At 38.9% G+C, this 19,629-nt stretch overlaps 2 protein-coding genes across 6 annotated transcripts; both read right to left on the bottom strand.

The window, feature by feature from the left end:
* Positions 1-69: 69 nt before the first annotated feature.
* On the bottom strand, positions 70-5,801 carry LOC113729941 (probable plastid-lipid-associated protein 14, chloroplastic). 4 transcript variants are annotated; one of them, XM_072078020.1, is made up of 13 exons: positions 4,726-5,801; positions 4,604-4,647; positions 4,391-4,469; positions 4,189-4,305; positions 3,659-3,841; positions 3,467-3,553; positions 2,905-3,005; positions 2,732-2,819; positions 2,560-2,640; positions 2,399-2,475; positions 1,836-1,929; positions 885-947; positions 70-791 (listed from the first exon to the last, which is right to left on the bottom strand). In XM_072078020.1, exons 1-13 carry the CDS (start codon positions 5,194-5,196, stop codon positions 156-158), a joined length of 2,121 nt encoding a protein of 706 aa, XP_071934121.1. In that variant the 5' UTR covers positions 5,197-5,801; the 3' UTR covers positions 70-155. The 4 variants fall into 4 exon arrangements, with proteins under 4 accessions (XP_071934121.1, XP_027110096.2, XP_027110097.2 ...); XM_027254295.2 differs by having other exon boundaries at positions 876-947; positions 1,836-1,971; positions 4,726-5,790; XM_027254296.2 differs by having other exon boundaries at positions 1,836-1,971; positions 4,726-5,790.
* Positions 5,677-15,449, bottom strand: LOC113729940 (histone-lysine N-methyltransferase ATX4-like). 2 transcript variants are annotated; one of them, XR_003458253.2, is made up of 23 exons: positions 14,081-15,169; positions 13,886-13,941; positions 13,589-13,802; positions 13,242-13,367; positions 13,088-13,156; positions 12,866-12,934; positions 12,669-12,760; positions 12,497-12,580; positions 11,653-11,788; positions 11,225-11,330; positions 11,025-11,124; positions 10,662-10,786; positions 9,993-10,138; positions 9,613-9,717; positions 9,307-9,371; positions 8,814-9,021; positions 8,450-8,542; positions 8,315-8,371; positions 8,136-8,225; positions 7,402-7,488; positions 7,207-7,281; positions 6,708-6,924; positions 5,677-5,906 (listed from the first exon to the last, which is right to left on the bottom strand). XR_003458253.2 is itself a non-coding variant. In XM_027254293.2 (23 exons), the coding sequence occupies exons 1-23, from the start codon at positions 15,032-15,034 to the stop codon at positions 6,617-6,619; spliced, it is 3,249 nt and encodes a 1,082-aa protein (XP_027110094.2). In that variant the 5' UTR covers positions 15,035-15,449; the 3' UTR covers positions 6,297-6,616. The 2 variants fall into 2 exon arrangements, 1 of the variants encoding a protein (XP_027110094.2); XM_027254293.2 differs by lacking the exon at positions 5,677-5,906 and adding an exon at positions 6,297-6,707 and having other exon boundaries at positions 6,824-6,924; positions 14,081-15,449.
* Positions 15,450-19,629: the final 4,180 nt, after the last annotated feature.

Genomic DNA, 19,629 nt, shown 5'->3' with positions numbered 1-19,629 from the left:
TGTTTGGTTCGATGTGCGAGTCAGTTGATCGGGTCTCCTACGACTCGAAACAATGGGAAGATTGCTGCATTACGGAGGAAAGAGAAAAGTTTTTAACACAATTAAACAAAATACAACTATATTTACATTTACATGTGGCCTAATGGTGAATTTCATCATTTACACGACCTTGTAAAGAGCAAGGCCGACCCATTGACACTCCTGAGAATAAGCAACCTAGAATCCACGTATGTTCCACAAACAATTTTTGAAAGATCAAATATTTCAGGCGGAATTTGTGTGCGCAGTTCATGTATTACCTGCTGTGCCTTTTCAACATCACTTCCCAACGGGCCATTTAGCATCATTGTCAGCCCAATATCACCAGACACAAGCTTTACAACTGGAAGGCTGGAAGGAAATTCCTTTATCGGAATGATCTTCTTCCACTTTTTACTGGATAAAATTTTCAGAACCGAACCCTCAGCACTCCCTGTTAATGATGGAAATCTTTTTGGAGAGTCTTCCGCATCCAAGTATATCCTTCTCCCAGATTTTAATCTAAAGAGGGACTCCACTTGCAGTTTTCCACTCACTCCAACCTTGTTATGTGGCCAATCACGGCCAACGATAACAGTAAATTCAACATCAGAGACAACTGAGAAGTTTGCGTTTGGTATTGAAGCTTTAGACACTGTAAGGCGGACATCGCCAATAAGAACACGACTAGGAGGCTGACGAAGGGTCAAGCCAATGTGCCGACCAGTGGAGTACAAAAATCGCCATTTTCCAGGAAGTAATTCCAACCAATGCTGCGATTTGACAGAAATTGCATCAGTAATTAGTATGACAGCAATAGAGATATTCAATATTGCAATGGTAAGAAGATGACGGACACAAGTTACCCTTGGCTTTGAATGCAGATTCAACATCTCCATTAATTCGATAAAATGGGCAAGCCTTCTCCGCTGGAACACAAAAAAGACGCAACTTCTCAGTAAAATTCAAATTTAAAGTCGTACCTGCCCAACATGCACAAGGTAAGACTATCAACAATATTGGAGAGCACTTGTCTGCTGACAATATTTTACTCCCGGCAGGTGAATGTCCTTGGCAGAAAACTGTTTGGATAAAGTATTATTTGAAATAATTATTGTAATACTTTTTATGATGTGATGCATGTAAAATAAAAAGATGAATTAGGAAATGTGATTATAATGCAAGCGAAGTATTATTTAAAATAATTTGATATTCAAACAAATGTATTTCTATTCAAAAGTCAAAGAAGACCTCTTGTTTTCCTCAATTTAAAAACAAAAGCTCCATCCCCCTAGAAGAAACAAATATACTTTACTCATTTATTTGTTACAGTAAATATTGGAAAGTAAAAAGTGTAAAAAAAAAAAAAAGAATGTACAAAGTGTGACAATTGGGTTGGTTTGACTGCTATACTGATAGCAGTTTCCAACAATCACGTTGCAATAAAAAATAAGCTGAAATGGCTGGTAAGAAATTTCTGAAACTGTTTTATGTGGCAATTCCTTGAGCCGATGTAATAACAATGCAACTCAAATCATAATTTGAGAAAGTACAATGAAGCAAATCTTTGTGCAACATATATAGATCCAGGTGTGTGTTTTTAAGGGTATAAAGTGGGTTTCCAAAATAATCAGTCATCATGATTTGCAGATCAAGACTCAGATTCTCCATTTACACAATTTCTAAAAGGATCTAATCATGATTTGATTAAAAGATAAAGACATATATTAACCACGTTTTCAGAGATGAAGAAACTTTAAGATTACAGCTGACAAAGACAGATTAAGATGAGTCACAGAGGAACAAATATTACAGACCTGCTGCTGGTTATAAATGTACTCCTCTGTTATTCGAACTGCAGTTGAACCGAGGTTCCATTTGATAATGTCCATTGACGGGTCTATCCTCCATCTTGGTCCACATAAGAAAGGATGTCTCAAGGCTTTTAAGCAACTGTTGTACAGTATATAATGAACAGTACCATGAGATGGCATGAAAAATGTTCAACTCCTAGGCAAGGGGATTACTGATAATCATTTACTAATTAGAAAAATTAGATTAGAGCGAATGGAATGGCTATTAGTGATGGTATTGAATCCCCATTCAAACTACTGACAAAATAAGTATAGCAGAAAATATGAAATGCTGCTGGTCATAGTCTTGTATCCTACTTCGAAAATCAATTCTATTCCATGATATCCTATATATATCTGTCCTCCACAGAGATCACAGCAGCGGTAAAGCTGGATGAGAAAAGCATTTGATGTCCCCGTGGCAAAGCAAGATGCGAGCTATAAGATCCCAATAATTATTTTTACAGCTTCTTCCCTCACAACTAACATCAATATGAAAACGTTGGAGATTCTATAAGCTAGCCTACCTTATTCTCTGTGAAGGTTTGGTTGCTAGGAGAAGTGATAGTAAGTTCCAACCTGCACCCCAATTTCTATCAAGTATCTGCAAGAAAGATATTTTAGCACGTTGTTCTCAGGGTGCAAAAGAGCAGAAGTGCAGCGACTTTGGAGAAGGGATTGAACTAACTTGGATTCCAGTATTTCCAGATGAGGAATTCCTATAGATAGTAGGCAATAGGAACTCACGCAAGCAGGAGGAATCATTTCCCTACATGGAATGGGAATTTATCACTAAGAATGAAAGTAAAAAAAAAGAAATTCATTGTCTAAAGAGTTTTTACCATGAAAGCCTTTCGTACCTTGGTGAGGAATGCTTTAAACTTCATAAATACCGATGAATCCATGAGTTCCGTCAGCACCATTTTAGCCATAATGTACCCGACACACCTAAAAAATCCCGATAAATTAAAAGCAAATCCATGAAAATGCTTGTGCTGACAAAAAATGACAAAAGGCATCAGAGCTGTTTTACCTCATGTCAAATGCAATCATCATCTCTCGCCGATCGATTTTGCTATTTAATGTCTCCGAACAGCTCTCATAAAGATCAGCAGCATTTCCCAGTATCCCCACCTAAGAAAAATAAAATTGGGCTATATATAATTTCAGGAGGTTACTAAGATATAGAAGAAAATGCTTGAAAACATGCTTTGTGAATTGGGTGATTTTTAAGAACATGACAACCGTGGTGGCTTTCGTGGTGGCTTTCAATATAGATATGTATGTCCATATCTAAGGGTATTCTTTCGAGGAATGCACAATTATGTATATGCACATATATAAGACACGAATGTTTACGTGGTTACAGCGAACCAAGTAGTCTACATAAGCTTAGAAGAGAACTGGATGTTTTCACATTTTCAGTCCAGAGTTCAGCAATACTAAATAATTATCTTGCCAAAGTCCTTGTCCGAAGAGGTGCAAGTGCACAGACATGCTAACTAAAATCTCATAAACGTCAGTAAAAGTCGAAATACAGTACTAAAGCTCTTAGCTTCTTTACCAGTATAACGAGGAAAAGAGCATAATCTCACTTTGATATGTTTATCCACAGGGCTAATATGCAAATTTTCCAGTCTCAACTCTGTATGGGCAAGTCCATGGCTGTGCAAGTAATTGACCTGAGGTGGGAATGCAATAAAAGCACTTATTAACATAGAAATGGAGTAAGCAACACAAACTGAACTGTGATTGTGGATAATACAAAAATTGCACAAATAACGCACCCCAATCAAAAGATCCCTCATCAAAACCCGAATAAGTCGCAATTGTCGAGAAACGGCAGGCCCACCAATAGTATCGTCACCCACTTTTCTTGCAGAATCCTCATCTAGAGCAAGAGTAGCTTCCAAAGTGGGAAACCAGTCAGATTGTTGGAGCCAATGTCTCAAAGAAAAACTGCCATGATACTGAAAAAGGAAAAGACCAAGAGTGAATATTGTTACAAAGTCAGACACAGAGGCTTACAGTTGAGTCAAAAGCATCTAAAAGATCATGTCATTAAGAGCATGACAGCATTCAGTCTGCACATTAAAACTGCATCTGGTCTCCTTTAGAAGGACATGGGAGATACAATCGTTAGCAGAAAAACATACTCATTGTATAACAACTTACTTCATATTTTGAATGAGCTCCACAAATTTTCAATCCAAAGGGGGGTTAAACTGAGAACACTAAATAACTTGATTGCAGCATTCTTAGTTCCACAGCAGTGCAGGTTTATAAAAACACAATTGCTCAACAAAAAGCAACCTACCCCATGGACTAGCGTAAATGCGCCAGTGTCACCAGTGGAAGATGAAGAGACATATCCATAAACTTGCATCGAGTAAGAATGGTACATTAATCTACGACGAGCCAATCTCCTCAACACCTAAAATCAGATTGCAGAAAAATTAAAGACTAGCGCCTAACAAAGCGTAAAATGAAATTGGAGCGGTTTTCAAGAATCAAGCAACCTCTATGGCTCTCCGTCCTCTGCGCTTAGCCTGAGCACTTGTGAGCCTCCGAAGCACAACTTTGGTGTTATATAATGGACTGCAAATGTACAAAATGTATATTAAAACCTAAAACAACAAGTCCAAAAGAAAATAATACAAACAAATAAAAATGGAAACCTCCTCAATTTATTGCTTTACAAGGTGGCGGGTGGTAGCTGAAAATCAACTTACTTATTAACATCCTTGACGGTAGCTTCGAAGATAACCTCGTCCGCCTGAATGTATGAAGGGAAAATATTAGGTAATTGAGAGAAAAGAGGAGTGGAGGAGGACCGGGGTAGGGGAGTGGGTACCCGGCTGGTAAGGCCAACGCTGACGCGGTCAGAGATGTTGAAGTCGGACATGTTGAACTTGATGACGTGACTAAAATCGTCCTCCGCAGCAGCAACGGAGGAATCATCGGGACTACTAGAAGCACTGCCGCTGTCCCCCTGGAATTCCGAGGCGGCGGCGGCGGCGGCAGCAGCAGCAGGAGGTTGTGGTCTAGGCAGCGAAGAACAACAGGCAAATTTTGATCTGCTGCTCCGCCGCCGGGGCGAATAACAAGTAGAAGAAGTGGTAGCACTAGTAGGAGGAGGATTACGGAAGGAGTGGTAAGTTGTAGCGTGGATGGGAGGCCGCCTGAAAAGATGATGATGATGATGACGACGGCGGTGGTGGCTAGGTGTTGGGGACGAATTGATGAAGCTGAAGCGGGAGGGTAGTAATTCAACAGCACATTCCGGACTCAGACTTGAGCAACAAATTCCAATCAACTCCATCATCTGTGTCGTCTATTCATCATCCACCAACAGAAGAGCCACAGGGGGGGGGGAGAGAGGTTTTGGTTGAATAATCGCTTGCTACTAACTGCAGTATAAGGAAATAAAAATAAATGAAGCTTGGATGGATGGGTGCAGTAGCCAGTGCCGGTGTCGATGTGCTAGCTAGCAATACTGCTGCTGCTGCTGCATATGTCCATGAACGGACACCAAAAATTCCAAAGCGGATTGGATTAGCCGCAACATACACTTCTTCACATGTTTTAAACGGATTCACTTGCCATCATCAAATGATCCATCCATCCAAACTACAAAGTCGTCTTTTTCACCTGCACCTCTACCTGTAGACTGTAGTAGTGCGCGCGCGTGAAATATGAGTATGAGCGAGGCGAGAAGTTGGAGGGAGGTTGTTGCAACTCTCTGACTCGAATGAATGATTCTGTAGTCCTGTCTTGTTGCTGAGTCGTAATCCTTATTCATTCCTGTATTATAGGGATAGCCGGATAGAGAAGGCGGGCAAGGGAAGCGTGACGCGTGAGAGTAGCGTGGTGGAGGAGGATTTGCTGCGTCTACGCACGGGTCTCCTCCCAACGCCCACACCCCTCCCTCCTCTCTTCTTGACTAGGAGTATTACTCTTCTACTGTCTGTCAGGGGGGTCCAATCCCAATGCCCAACAACTCCTCCCCCTATCCATCCAACGAAAACCAGCCCCCTGAATTTTGAGAATTTTGAAAATTCTAAGTGCTTTTAATTTTTCTTTAATTGGAGAAAAGGAAAGTGATTTTATTTATTTTTTAATAAGTGAGAAGTCTGGAACAACAATAATGTATAATATAATATTCTACAGTACACAGCCACATGGAATCAAAATAACCACACATCTTTCCCAATTCTATTTCTTCCATTTTCTTTCTTCTCTTTAAGTTTAAGCAAAACACAGGGTGAGAGAAAAACAAAAAAAATTCTACACAACATATATATATATATATCAAGAAATTGAAGAGGGACAAACATAACATAGCAAGAAGAAGCAGTTGAGTTGCCAAAATAATAGACTATATGACTATCTCCAACTGGTATAATTAGTCTAATAATACCAAAGTAAAGTTAATTGATTTGGGATTTAAACAAAAGCATTAGATATTGTAAGTATTATCCAAGCTATACAAAGCTGCCCGGCTTAACCTACTATTTTAAGGAAGTCAGAGCAATTATTACACTTTGGAGAGACTACCAAAAGTGAAAAGACAAAAAGCGAAAAGGAATAAGAAAATACATATTCCCCTTTTCGACCGGAAAGAAAAAAAAATAAAATAAAAATTAGTGATCCAGCTGTGAGGTCCGATAGGAGAGAAACCAATGGTTAGAGCTCCTTTGCGGAGAAACAATATAATGCCTGTAACTTTTGTGTCTACTACAAAACTAATTCATGAACTTTCGACAATTTGGAGCTTTACACAGACAAGGGACTCTGAATTCATCGCACTCGTCAGGATCGAACAAGTAATCGTACCTGCAACAATGTGGCCAAAGAAAGAATTCATAGCTGGTCAGTCTGCTTCTTCTCCTCTCTACAATGTATCAAGCGCAGAGAGAGAGAGAGAGAGAGAGAGAGAGGAGAGAGTTTACGTTAATTCATCACCAGCAGCGACATTTGTCTTGGCAATAAGCACTATCCGGCTCTCGTCATCACCTACGCTCATGATCCTTGCATAGCAGTTCGGCATGCACTGTTCCCACCCAACACCAAGCAAACCAAAATGACTAAGCGCTAATCAGCTATAATAACTGCTAATCAAGAGACAGATAAGATCCCTCCCAGCCAAGGTAAATCTACTCTTATACCATTTCAATCTAATTAAACCATGTTCACGTATTTCATATTCTCTTGTTTTTCCCTTCCATTTAATCCCTACCAGTTTCACCGTATAAACCCTTTCTGCATTTTCTTAATCTTTTTTTTTTTTCTTCTTCATTGCACCGTATATATGAAAAAGTCCAAATGTACTCACTGAATGGTTAATTAACCGAGCAATGTTTCCCTTATCCGTGGCGTCTACTACGACTTCTTCACTGATCTTAAAAAGCTGCATGAGAGAGTGTCACAACAGTTTTTAAGTTTGAGAGGGTTGACTACAAGGGTTTTACCAAAGATATTCAAAAAAATGGAAAACATAGCAGTGTAAGCCAATGGTAGATTCGCGTACATAGCAGTCTTTGCCCTTATTGCGATACTGGGCCTCCCTCAGATCTGCAATACTGCGCCTGACCTGCTCTCCGCGATACTCAAGAACCTGGGGGCAACACAGCACATATCGTTTTTAGCAACTAAAACATAGTATATACGGGAAATACAACTACCAAATCATGTCAAAAGAAGGTCCTCCACATAATGGAATTTATGAAGCAAGTCTAAAGCAAGAAGGATGGGCTTCTGTAAAATCATCAAAGGACCGAAATATGATATGTCAATGAAGAAGTAATAAGCTTAGACCAAATGAGTGAACGAAACACAATAAATTCTCGACATGACTACAAAATTGTGTTGACCAGTGAAATAAGTTGAAACCAACTCAAAGGAGTTAAACATGCGGAGATCAATTGCAAAAGCAGATGTTTCCTAGACACTCATTCATTAAATGTCCGTAACAAGTTTCATTAGCCTGAACTCTTCTTTTTATAGTTCAGAATAAGCACAAACTCTGGTGACATGTACTCTCAGAACCATACTGCTATGCAGTTATTAACAATCACTGTTATAGCTTCGTTTCATATCGATGCCATTCTAGATAATCATCAGACAAGTTACAGATTACCCAAGAAGCATCCACATATCCACATTATTCCAATGTGTGCCAAATAGAGATCCTTCATGAAAATAAGAACAAAGCTGAGCTCAACTTTGTCAATGCCAACTTTCTATGATGTTTAAAACACATACCATTTCTCCTTCTAGGATATTCCTACGAGCAAAGAGGCCCCATCCATGGATTCCAGATCTACCAAAACAAACACGTTCCATTTCCGTTCTCTACAGTAGTAAATTAGCTATCATAATGTGAGAACTTGAATCGAGCCACTCATAACCACTTGAGTAAGAAATCCAAAAAAAAAAATTGCCTGTAAATGGCGAAGACGTTCGCGGAAAGTAGAAAAGGTCTTAGGCTCTTCTGTTTCCTGAAAGACGGAGAAAGAATTAAGCATTTAAGTATAAACTCTAGATTCCTATGTGCAAAACAATGATAAGAAGCTCACTTTGATGATATTCAGGCTCTGTATTGCATTTAGAGAGTGATGGCAAGGTCCCATTACTCTGTGGAAAACAGCCTCTTCGCTCGTTCTCTGGCCCTGGCAAAGCAGAGATCAAGAAGGTCAAAGATTAGCCAAGTTACAAATCTGCAATTGTTCAACCATTAAAACAATTGTACAAGATAACAATAGCATAGCACATTGTAAGTGAAAACCATGTATCCTGACAGGAATGGCATCATTAAATGATTTATAGAAACACTATAACACATGATTTACTCATCAGAAAGGTCTGTCATTTCAAGGTTTCAGAAAAACAACAAACGACAGAAAAATGATTTCATCTCTGTGATTTGAATGTTTTAAGTACCTTATTATTCAATCTCTTGTAAATCCGGCATCTTGCAGCAGAGAGAGGCTCAACATCAGTAACCTCCGTACTTGGGGCTTCCTCAAGTTTCAATCTGTTTGATGAAATTAACCTAGAACAGGTATTCTTCTTGTTCTGGAGAAGACCTTTTGTAGAGTAAGTACCTTTAGGAGTCTGAATAATCAAAACATTATCTGGATTTGGAGCCCTGTACCAAAATGTATAGCCATGAGGCTAAATAACAGAAAAATCACATTATCCACCCCCCATCCATCCTTCCATTCCCCTCGCATTTACAATTCACCCATGAGATTCTAATTAATTTGACAAAGACACCGGTCAACCCATCCAACTGTGCTAAACATCCCCTCCCATTACTGCTTTCAGAATGATGCTTGATATGCCAAGGATGCCTCAGATGAGAAAAATGTAATGCAGGAAGACCCTTTACCCCTCTTCCTTTTTAAGACTTGCACAGCCTCCAGAACAGTACCTGTGGTAAGCGCAATAGGAAACCATTTTGGTGATCTGTTTCCCATTTTTCTCCAAGCAATGCAACTGCAAGTTTAGAAAATAAAGACTTTATAGCCTTGGTACTTGATAACAAGAAAAAAAAAAAAAGAGCACAATCTATTAGAACTTTTAATCTAAATGCTTAAAAATCAGATTGATTATCATGTTCAACCTTTTGAACTTTCTTAATACACATTTCACACTAATTTATCTTATTTGGTACTAAAACCCATAAAAGAGTAGTATATGACAAAGCTCTAACAACAATTGGTACAAATAACCTCACCTCCATGCGATAGCCAGCCCTTGATGCACATGTTGCATGGTAATAAGTGGAACACTTGGAACATTGTGTACAGGAGCCATGAATTTGCTTGCAAACTACACAGATCTGGAAGGTAAAAAATCAATACCAGTTCTAGTGCTCACAGTAAAAGCTTCGTGTGACTGAATCAGATAATACTATGACATATATAAGCAAAAAGCAAGGCTTCATTGGTGCAACATACCAACAAATAAAAGAACTTAGTCCCTCTAAAAAACCTAGCCCTAGTTAACAATGTCAGAGTTCATCAACTAAAGTAGAATGGTTGAATTTTTAAATTTGAATGTCAAGCAGAAACTAGATGTGTTCTTCTGCAAAATTTAAGCAAAATATTATTCTACCTTGACAAAAGAATTTGAAGGAATCCTAAGGATGCCAATGGCAGGTTCCATCTTTTCATCACTTGCAAAACAAACTTCCGGTTGAAACCAAGCACATGTAATATGAACCCATAGAGGCGGAATATCAGTAGGCTTCATAGCACCACCTACATTTTCCAAGCAGTTATGAGTTAAGAGAAATAAAAGTTCATATCAATAATTCAACAGAGTCCCCAGTGATCCATTATAAGCACTTTTACTGACAGTTAGCCTATTCCCATGATAGCACATACTTTTGATACTCCAAAACATGCTTCACCCTATGCAAGTCTCTGTAAAATCAAAGTTGAGTAGAAAGGACAACTCAACACATTCTGCACAATGAGGCATGATTCACCAGTACTAACATGCGTTCATTTGACAAAGAGAATGAGGTAACGATGCTAGCAATGACTAACAACTCCTAATGGATAAAATATTTGTCAGAGATCTGGAAATTTTGGTTAACCATTTAAAGGGAAATAAAAATCTTCTTGACACCTCAATTTTTTAGCAGAAGATCTTTTACGGCTTACTAGCTCATCCAATGTGTAATAAAACAAAACAAGTGTATAAAAACATATTTTCCCCGATACCAGAATTCAAAAACCACAATAACTCTGGAGATAAGAATTTAAGGAGAGTTCATGCCTTTGACAGGGCAGAGGCAGCAGTCCCGCTCAACATCAGGTGTCTCGCAGGATCTACAGACCCATGAAGTGAAATCCTGAACATTTCTTGCACCATAGCATTCTTGATGAACAGCTATTTGACATCTGGTAGAAACCATAAGAACATCAACAACACCTTTCTAACATCTTTTATTTGCTCATACAAAGCAATATTAGTTATATACACATATCAGCACTACTTTTCTCATTAAACTTTCTTAGCTTAATCCCACAAACTTCTTGGAGAAATATATGCAAACAAATCACAGGACGCAAAAATAAAGAAGAAGAAATGATATGACTATTTAGCCCTCAGTAACTGAAGCTCTACCTTAACACTCACCTGTTGCATATGATGATTTTGTTGTAATCCCAATCTTCAACCCATCGGCATACTGCACACCTTTCTGTCGTCCACTTCGCATAAACAGGTTCATATTTCTCTGTTTAGATTACAAATACAAGTCAAATCCTACCCCCTCATTTTAACAAAGTCAATCGTTCCATCAAAGAATAACACTAACTACTTAGGAAAGGAAATACCTTGAAGAAAAGCAAGCAATTTCTGTCTCCTGACTTTAATGGAAGGACGTTTAAGAGATTTTCCAGGAACCACATTGCGTGAATGATACTCAGCTACCTTCAGCATCTGCAAAACCAAATGGATCCTGTTAGAAATTCATTGGAGAGATAATATGAATGAACAATCATCAATCACTGGGAGTATCAGCTTATTTTACATTGATGATTTAAACGAAAATATATGTATACACATTTCGGATGAGATGATTCAGGTTCATTAAAACAGAACCCAATAGTGCATTAACATCAAAGAAGCAGAACATAAGTTCCTAAATAAACCGATGAAATGTAAGAAGTGAAATAATGCGCTTGAACTAGACTGGCACACTTGATCTTCAAGTAAAGCATAGAGCATAAATGACATTTAAGGCATTCAATAAGATACAAACCCATTGCTCGAGTGGTATCATGGACCCTTTGACCCTGATGCTAGTCTTCCAGTTTTTAGTTTTGCAACCTGTATGTCGTTCCCACTCACTTAGTGCCTGCTTCTCAGTTCCACAAGAGCCACACTTGCAAACAACTCTACAATGTAGATCAAAAAAGTTGACAAAGTTCAGATCATAAAAATTTACAGAAATCAGAGATATCACACTGACTGCTCTGAAATATCTAAGAAATCAGTAACTGAGTGCTTCGCATTATTGCTTTCAGTAGTTAGTTTCATTCAACAACTAAAAAATTTAGAGGTTTTTGTACAATACAAGCACATTGAATCTTTTTTCTATCATCTTGCTTTCTTCCTCATCTTTCTTTCTCTGTCATAAGTTACAACATATAAAGCATGCGAGAGCCTCATTAATATCCAATTTAACTTACAACAAAAATAGTTCTTTATGATCACATCTACGCATAATCATCAACAAAACGGAGCAAGAAAATCAATTTAAACAGAGGGAGGGACCATACAATTGTATGGTGCAATACCCTATAATCATTCAAACTCCCTTGGATGGAGAAAATAATACTTGAAACCATGTTTAGTAGCAGACTTTAAAAGGTAGAACGAAAGAGGAAAAATAAAACTGGAAAACATCTGAACAAAATCTGATGATATTGCAACACCATCCAGGAAAAAAAATGCATTTCTGACAAGTCAGATAGACATTTTCATTATGATTTCTGCTCTAATAAAATTACTTACATTCGACTTTCCATGTATGAAATAACTAGGCATCGAAAGGCGACAACCACTGCCAGCAAAATAAATTTGAGATCACAACAAATACTTACAAGTGAAGGCTAGGAAAATAGATGCCTTCCACCCCAGAGCAGACAACATTGACTTTATCAGGCAGACCATTCTTCTTGTTATGTCTGAGTCAAGAACAACATCCCCATTTGATGTTCAGAGACCAAACTACAGAATGCATAAACATACAAATGATAGACAACACAGACTTACTTGGTTTTAGAGACCAGATTTTCGGAATCAGATAATTCAAAATTAAACCTTGCTTTGCATTCAGGACAATAATATTCGGTGGTTCCCAGATCCTAGAAACAGTATAACAAACATGTTAAATTCTCATTGAGAACCAGATAGAATTGCCAATTTGTTCGAATAGAGGCAAATTTAGAGATAGTGAATGAAGAGATGACCTTATAACTACTGTTTGAAATTTTGTCACACTCGGCATGCACCCAAACTTTACAGCCATCACAACGTACCTAATTGGTCAAGGAATTATAAATTGTGATATAAGAGAGAAAAGAAAAAGAAAAGGAAGAAAACAAAGTATATAAAGGCATGATTTATAGATGTTCTGTGTGCGTGTGAGTGAAAGGAATTGGAACAATGTGGATATAGTTTGATTGTCTTACCCAAGTACCGCTATCTGACTGATTCCAAATCTTCTTGCATATGGCACAGTAATGCTTCATTTTCTTTAACTGCCATGTGGAAACAAAAACACATGAAAAGACAGAATACCAAATTATAATTTTGTAAACCTGTAGGCAAATGCATTTAACCAACCCGAGCGCAAGAAGGACACAGACGACTGCTTCCAAGATTTGAATCATTCAGTTTCTTTGGCATTTTAGGAGACATACTCAAGCCACAGGCCTCACAGGATTCTATCCCTTTCTTTCTGAGCCGCTCCTGCGCAAGGGAAGTAAAGATTAAGAATTAGAAGGAGCAGTATTTAGCTGTATCAAACCATTGCTATGAAGGCAAATAGAAGCTGAATTGGCTTTGAAGTGCTGGAAAAATGGTAAATTTTGAGAGTTTAATGCTGAAGGCATCAATATTTTATTGTTGAGACCAACTGTTCCCCATCCATCCAGAAATTACTGTGACATTGTAACTAAAATAGGACTCGCCTTATTCAATGAATTACACTCCTGATCCTGGTTTGAATCAGATGCCTCATATACCCCTCTCGTCAGAGACTGGAGATATTCTAAATTGCCCGCTGCTGCGTTGATTTCAACCATCAACATCTCGTTAAATCCATTTTCAGCCAGAAATGCCTCCTCTATGGCAGTACGCAGATCACTGGGCTTTCCATCATTCAACTCTGTCTGTCCCTGAAAACTAAACCAACAAAAATCCCACCACAATTATGGCATGAAAAAATTAGTTGGCGACTGGAATCAGCAAATGCAAGAAGCACGTACCTATCTACATAGTCTACAAAAGGAAATATCATCCCTCGTTTAACCCATGCATAATCCTGCTCATCAACATATTCAATGTCCATAAATACAAAGATCTTAGCAAGAGCATGTACTTACCACACACACATACAAGTGCCCAAGAGCAAAAACTCAGCACACTAAATATGGTAGATAAGATAACAAGCATAAACTTACCCTTTGCGTCCCATTACCAGAATAACCAAAAAACATCACGCAAATTGCACCAGCAACACGGAAATTCAGAACTTGTTGAGGAGTTTGTGTGTCCGTATCAAGGACAATAGCTGGCCAGGCAGGACAACGCCTCCCGGATATGGCCCAAACTATATCACCTGAAACAAAGTCATTGGGACCATATATCCTGCGTTTCTTTTCCACCTCCTCCTTAACGTATTCATTAATGCCACTCAAATATATACACTCTTCTAATTCTCCATCCTCCTCGATCTCTGCTTGTTGCTCATGCAAAGAAGTTAATGTACTCCGCGAGCTAGAATACTTCCTAACACCGTATCTCTTGGACCTTTGAGACCCCAATTCTTCCGTTTCATCCCCCAGATATGGAGGAACCTCACGACATCGGTAGTTAACCTTATCCTTAGTATCTCCACGAAGCTTGGAATTTTTGAGATTGGCTCTTTCTTTATAGGGATTGAATTCAGGATCCAATGCCGATTCCTTCGCACTAGTTTTACTCTTCTCTTTCCGCCAATTATCAAGAACTGAGTCATTAAATCGAGAAGGTAGAACCTGAACTCGCCCTCTTGAAGTCCTCACCAAGGGCGGGCGAGGAGCCTCCTGCACTATTCTATCGCCGCTGTCAATACCCTTCAATTTTGACTCCGCCTCAGCCGGGCATAACGAACCTCCATTACACCAGGAAGCGGCCGTGGGCGCAGCAGCAACTCCGGCGACGCCCCCTTGTGCTAGAATACTCTGGATACCATATCCACTGAAAGGAATTACACCTGCGGCAACGTCACGGAGAAGATGCAGAGGATAGTAGCCGTTATTAGGTTTCCGTTTCTTCCGATTCCCAGAACTTTCGTCGTCCTCTGCGCCCGAGTCAGCGACTCGGCAGCGTTTCAAAGTCGGCATTACCGATTTCAAGTTCCTCTTGATTATCATCTTCCTCAATTACCTCAATTACCAGTTCAGGCCCCAATTCCAACTCCCAATCTATCCTCGGATGCCCTAATTTTCCATACTTCGAACCCTAAATACTCGAATATGTATATAGATATAGCAGAGAAACTTGGCTCGCAAGCGAGAAACACTGAATTATTTCCCTCGGGAAAAAAATAGCAAATAGAATAATACGAGCAATCGAATTAAAGAATCGAAACTGGGTGAAAATATCGGCTTCGAATTAATAGAAGAATAGAGGGAGACGTCGCAATTGCAGAGAGGTTTGGTGTGTCTGAATAGGGGATCTCTGTTCCGCGCAGCTTTCTTTCTTTCTTTCTCTCTCTCTCTCTCTCTCTCTACAACAAGCAACTACTCATGTGAGAGAAGGAGAGACCGAAAAAAACACAAATACTATGTATAAATTGTCGCGAATGAAGTGTAGGTAGCCTTCGTATACTCGAATTGAAATAATGATGCAATATTTTAATTTTCCTTTTCTTTTTGGAAAGATTTTCTCGTGAGAGCAAGGGGTGATATATATATATATATAGAGATAGATTTTGTGTATGTTAATGTACCTACTATGAGTCTGCTGCGGGTGCGGGAGATTGAAAAAGGGAAAAAAAAAACAGAAAAAGAAAAGAAAAGAATATGCGTGAGGAATGAGGATGACGGATTTGGGCCTGGAGTTGGTGCTGAAGAGAGAGGGAGGGGCTGACCGGCTGATGAGCTCATTTATAGTAGTATTAGTCTGACAAAAATTGTGGTATGTTGCGACTGAAGTGCCACGTTGGGGTGGGATTGAGACCAAATTCTGGTGCAGTGGCAAACATGGCTTGGGATTAACGTTAGACATGGTGGTGAGTTTGGTTGTGTTTATTTTCGGTTTTTGCAGAGGATGGCTTTGGTTTGCTCGAGAGCATGTTCCGAGGATGTTGGAGAATGGTCGTTAATGGAAGATAGATATTTGGATGCTTATTTTTTTTTTACAAATTCTTTTTTAACGATACCTCTTTTTTATTTTTATTTTTCCCGCTTCTCTTTCTCTCTCTTTTTTTTTTTTTTTGTTTGGGTTTTAACTTTTCTCCTTTATGGTGATAAACAACTTTGGCTTCTCTAGTTTCTTGAGATTTAATTGATGAACTTTTTATTCGTACAAGAAATAGGACATGAATCGATTGATTATGGAGTCGGGTAGATTGGATAATCCATTATGGTTGGATGGATCCCTCGTCGAATTTTGTCGAGAAACTCATCCTATCGGTCGTTTGGGTTTTTTTTTTTTTTTTTTTTTAGCGAGTCTTGAGTTTTTAGCTTTCTATGTTGAATAATTCGAGTTCTGTACGAGGATTAGAGCCGCCTGTTGGGTGCCAGTAGCCAAGAACATGGAGTAATTATTTCGACCATTTTCATTCATGTTGGAAAGAGGCACGGCTCTATGGTACGATGGATTCGAGTATTCTTCAGTCTTTTTCTTTGGGGCCGAAGGGTTTGGGCACCTATCTATCTGTCTTCAAGCATAGGATGGGATGCCGGAGTTGGTGTCTGCCGGTCTGAGAAAGAAATGGTGCCAAGTTGCCAGCCACCAGACTACTAGCTTCCATTATTGGACGACCAAGGCGAGGTAAAATCATCAATCTTTTTGATACTGCTGCTCGCAAATGAACGGAGCAAAAATATTTGATGTTGAATTACCCCCCGCCCCCCTCTTTTTTTCCTTCGATTTTGTTTTCTCGTGGATGGTCTCCTTTCGTTGGTCTAGAATACGAGCTTTGGCTGGGTTTCGATTTTGGAGCAGCATCGGAGGTGCTTTGGATAAATCTCTGTAGCGTTACAATTAATAATTTATTAGTATTTTTTTTTTTCCGGAGAAGCTCTGATTTTGTCTAATGGGGCGGAAATGGTTCGATTCGGCAGAGCCTCCTTAGTCGTCAGTGGGCTGGTAAATTGGCCATGGTGGCGGTCTACTACGGTAACAGCCAAGATTTATGCTGCACTAGAAATAAATAAAGAGATGATGTATTGAAGAAAGAGGAGGGGCCACCACCCGGACGGCTCTTCCGCTTTTGACCGGAGTTTTCTGTGGTTTGAGTCACTTGAGTACGAGTTTTAATAGTGCATGAGATTAAGTGGCTATTGACCAGGATGAATAATTACGTAATTTGTCGAGAAGGGATTTTTTTTTTTTTTTTTTTTTTGGATTTTGAGGGAGTAATTTCGATTTGTACTGTGGAGGATGATTTCTACAGAGGTCAGGTGAGGTAACTTGCAGATAATAAAATCCGTGGATGACACAAAGCAAGCAGCAGCCCCCAAATTGAATGGTGGCTAAAGTTGGGGTCTTTGGTTCTTGTTCTTGAATGCTGAACTGTACATCTGACGAATGGCCAGTTGTCATGTAGATTTGGCCAGGACTCAGAAATATAGTAGGGGATTCTGTCTCTTTGCTTAATCCATCCTTGCATTTTATTATTAATTTTTTGGAAAAAAATTTTTTTTTTTTTGTCGCAGAGGATGATAGTAGTAATATCTGATGACTCTGGCTTTTCATAATTGAGCCGGGACTGGGCGAAACTGCTTCTTCTTCCGTGGCTTGTCCTTTGTCAGTGCTGGACTAAATTCCTCTTGGTTGCAGAGAGAAATGACTGAGCAAAAGAACTGATTCTGGGCTGAAGCCTCTAAAAGGAGTACGAGAAGAAAGGTAAGCCGTAGAACGAAGCCGTACTTGGTAGATGTATTCCGGGATGCGGTGGTTACAGATAGATCGGCAGTAAAAGGATTTTGGAGGGTTGTACTTATTTTTATTTTTTATTTTTTTGGGAATTTTCGACTGCTTTTGAACGGGAGATTTGTGCAGCAGCCTTCAGACTAATGCAGAAAGCAGATGTTGTGGGATAATTTAAGTGTTCCATTTTCTTCTACTAATGGGTGGCTGGCTTAGTAGCAACGTGGTACTCCTACTTAGTAGTACTGTACTGCAAGGTCGTAGTAAAAGTTTCCGGAATACCCAGTTGCAGTTATGGTGAGGAAGTGAGGCCTGCCTGAGGCTGAGGCTGAGGCTGAGGGGTGAGAGACACAACCCAACAACCAAGCAGCCTGGCACTAAGAAAGATTACTGTGAAGAAAGAGTCGACGGGTTGAATTTATTATGCTTTGCATCCCTGAGGAGGTAACAACTAGTATAGACATTAGACACAGACTCTTTAAACAGAACTATAGAGGGGAGGCTCTTTAAACATGAAGGAGAGAGGAGGAAGGGGCAATGGTGAGTAATGAGAGAGGAGGCGAGGGGGGCGGTGGCCGCGATCGCGATTGTGGTGGGTAGAATAAGAAAGAGGTGGTAGGATTTTTTTTTTTTTTTTTTTTTGTTAAGTGTACTCGTGAGATATTTGGAGTGTTTTTGGGGTGTGTTGTTGTAGCATTTAGGTGAAAATTTGTATTTAGAGAAAAGTCTAAATCCAAACAGACCCCTTATTATTTATTTGGATAATGGATTATTTGAGATAATTTTTTGAAAAAAATATTATACTGCTTTTTTAATGTAATTTATATGAGATAAGAAAGTGATTGAAAAATATATTAATGATGTAAGCAAATAAATTTATGTTACTAATTCACTGTTTAAACAGACTCATTCATGACTGTAGACTGGTTCTTGGTAGAAGAATTATTATCTAGTCAATCTTGCATTTTAATGGTTTATTTTTGAATATGAATGGTACCGTTAACTTAAAATTTTTTAAAAAAATGAAAAAATTTAGATAAGAAAAAGATTAACTAGAAATTTTTAGGGAGAGTGATAGGTTGGATAGTATAAGGGGAAGGAATGTAATTGATAGGTTTGAGGTGCTAAGAGGAAGGAAGAGTGACAAGGGGAAGGAAGAGTGATAGGTCTTAAGTTCGAGTCTTTGCACCTAAAAAAAAAGAGAGAGAGAGAAAATACTCCAGCGTTTAGAAATTGGTTAATCGGTAAAGATACATGTACTTGATGTCCCGCCCAAGAGAGAGACCCAAGTCCTAGTAGCCCGGCTAAATGGTATGCTTTGTTTGGATTGTGATTTTTCGTCGGAAAATTACGTCGTTTTCCGTTATCACATTTTCCAATTACCTTTTTTCCTCACATACATCAAATCGCTACAGTAATTTTTCCATGAAAAATCATGAAAAATGCAATCCAAACACAACTGCTAACATCTTTTTTGGAACAAGTAAATGTAGTGCCATGTCTAGGGGGCTAAATATTTTGGAAAGTGATAGTATTCACATACCCAACTTTGATATCCACACACATTTACCATGGTAATTTTTTGTTGTCTCTTAAGCCAATTTAAGATAGTTACATTTTTCCGTATATGTTTTGTAATGCAACTCCCAACGGAAATTCACTTTAGTTATCCGGGAACGAATCTTCCTTGGTGACTTAGAGACTCGTAAACCAACATCGGGCTTGAAAATTTGAACCTTGAGGTGGGATGCCAAATTGCCAATGCCATCGAGGAGGACAAAGAGGAGCAAAACATTTTACAAAAAGGGTTCCAACCCTTTTTTTTTTTTTTGCTTTGAGCACTGAGTATTCGAGACTAATTGGAATTCGA

The sequence above is a fragment of the Coffea arabica genome, chromosome 2e (assembly GCF_036785885.1).
Source record: "Coffea arabica cultivar ET-39 chromosome 2e, Coffea Arabica ET-39 HiFi, whole genome shotgun sequence".
NCBI classification, from domain to species: Eukaryota; Viridiplantae; Streptophyta; class Magnoliopsida; order Gentianales; family Rubiaceae; genus Coffea; species Coffea arabica.
Note: the sequence above shows the minus strand (reverse complement) of the source record. Positions and strands in the feature narration are given on the sequence as shown.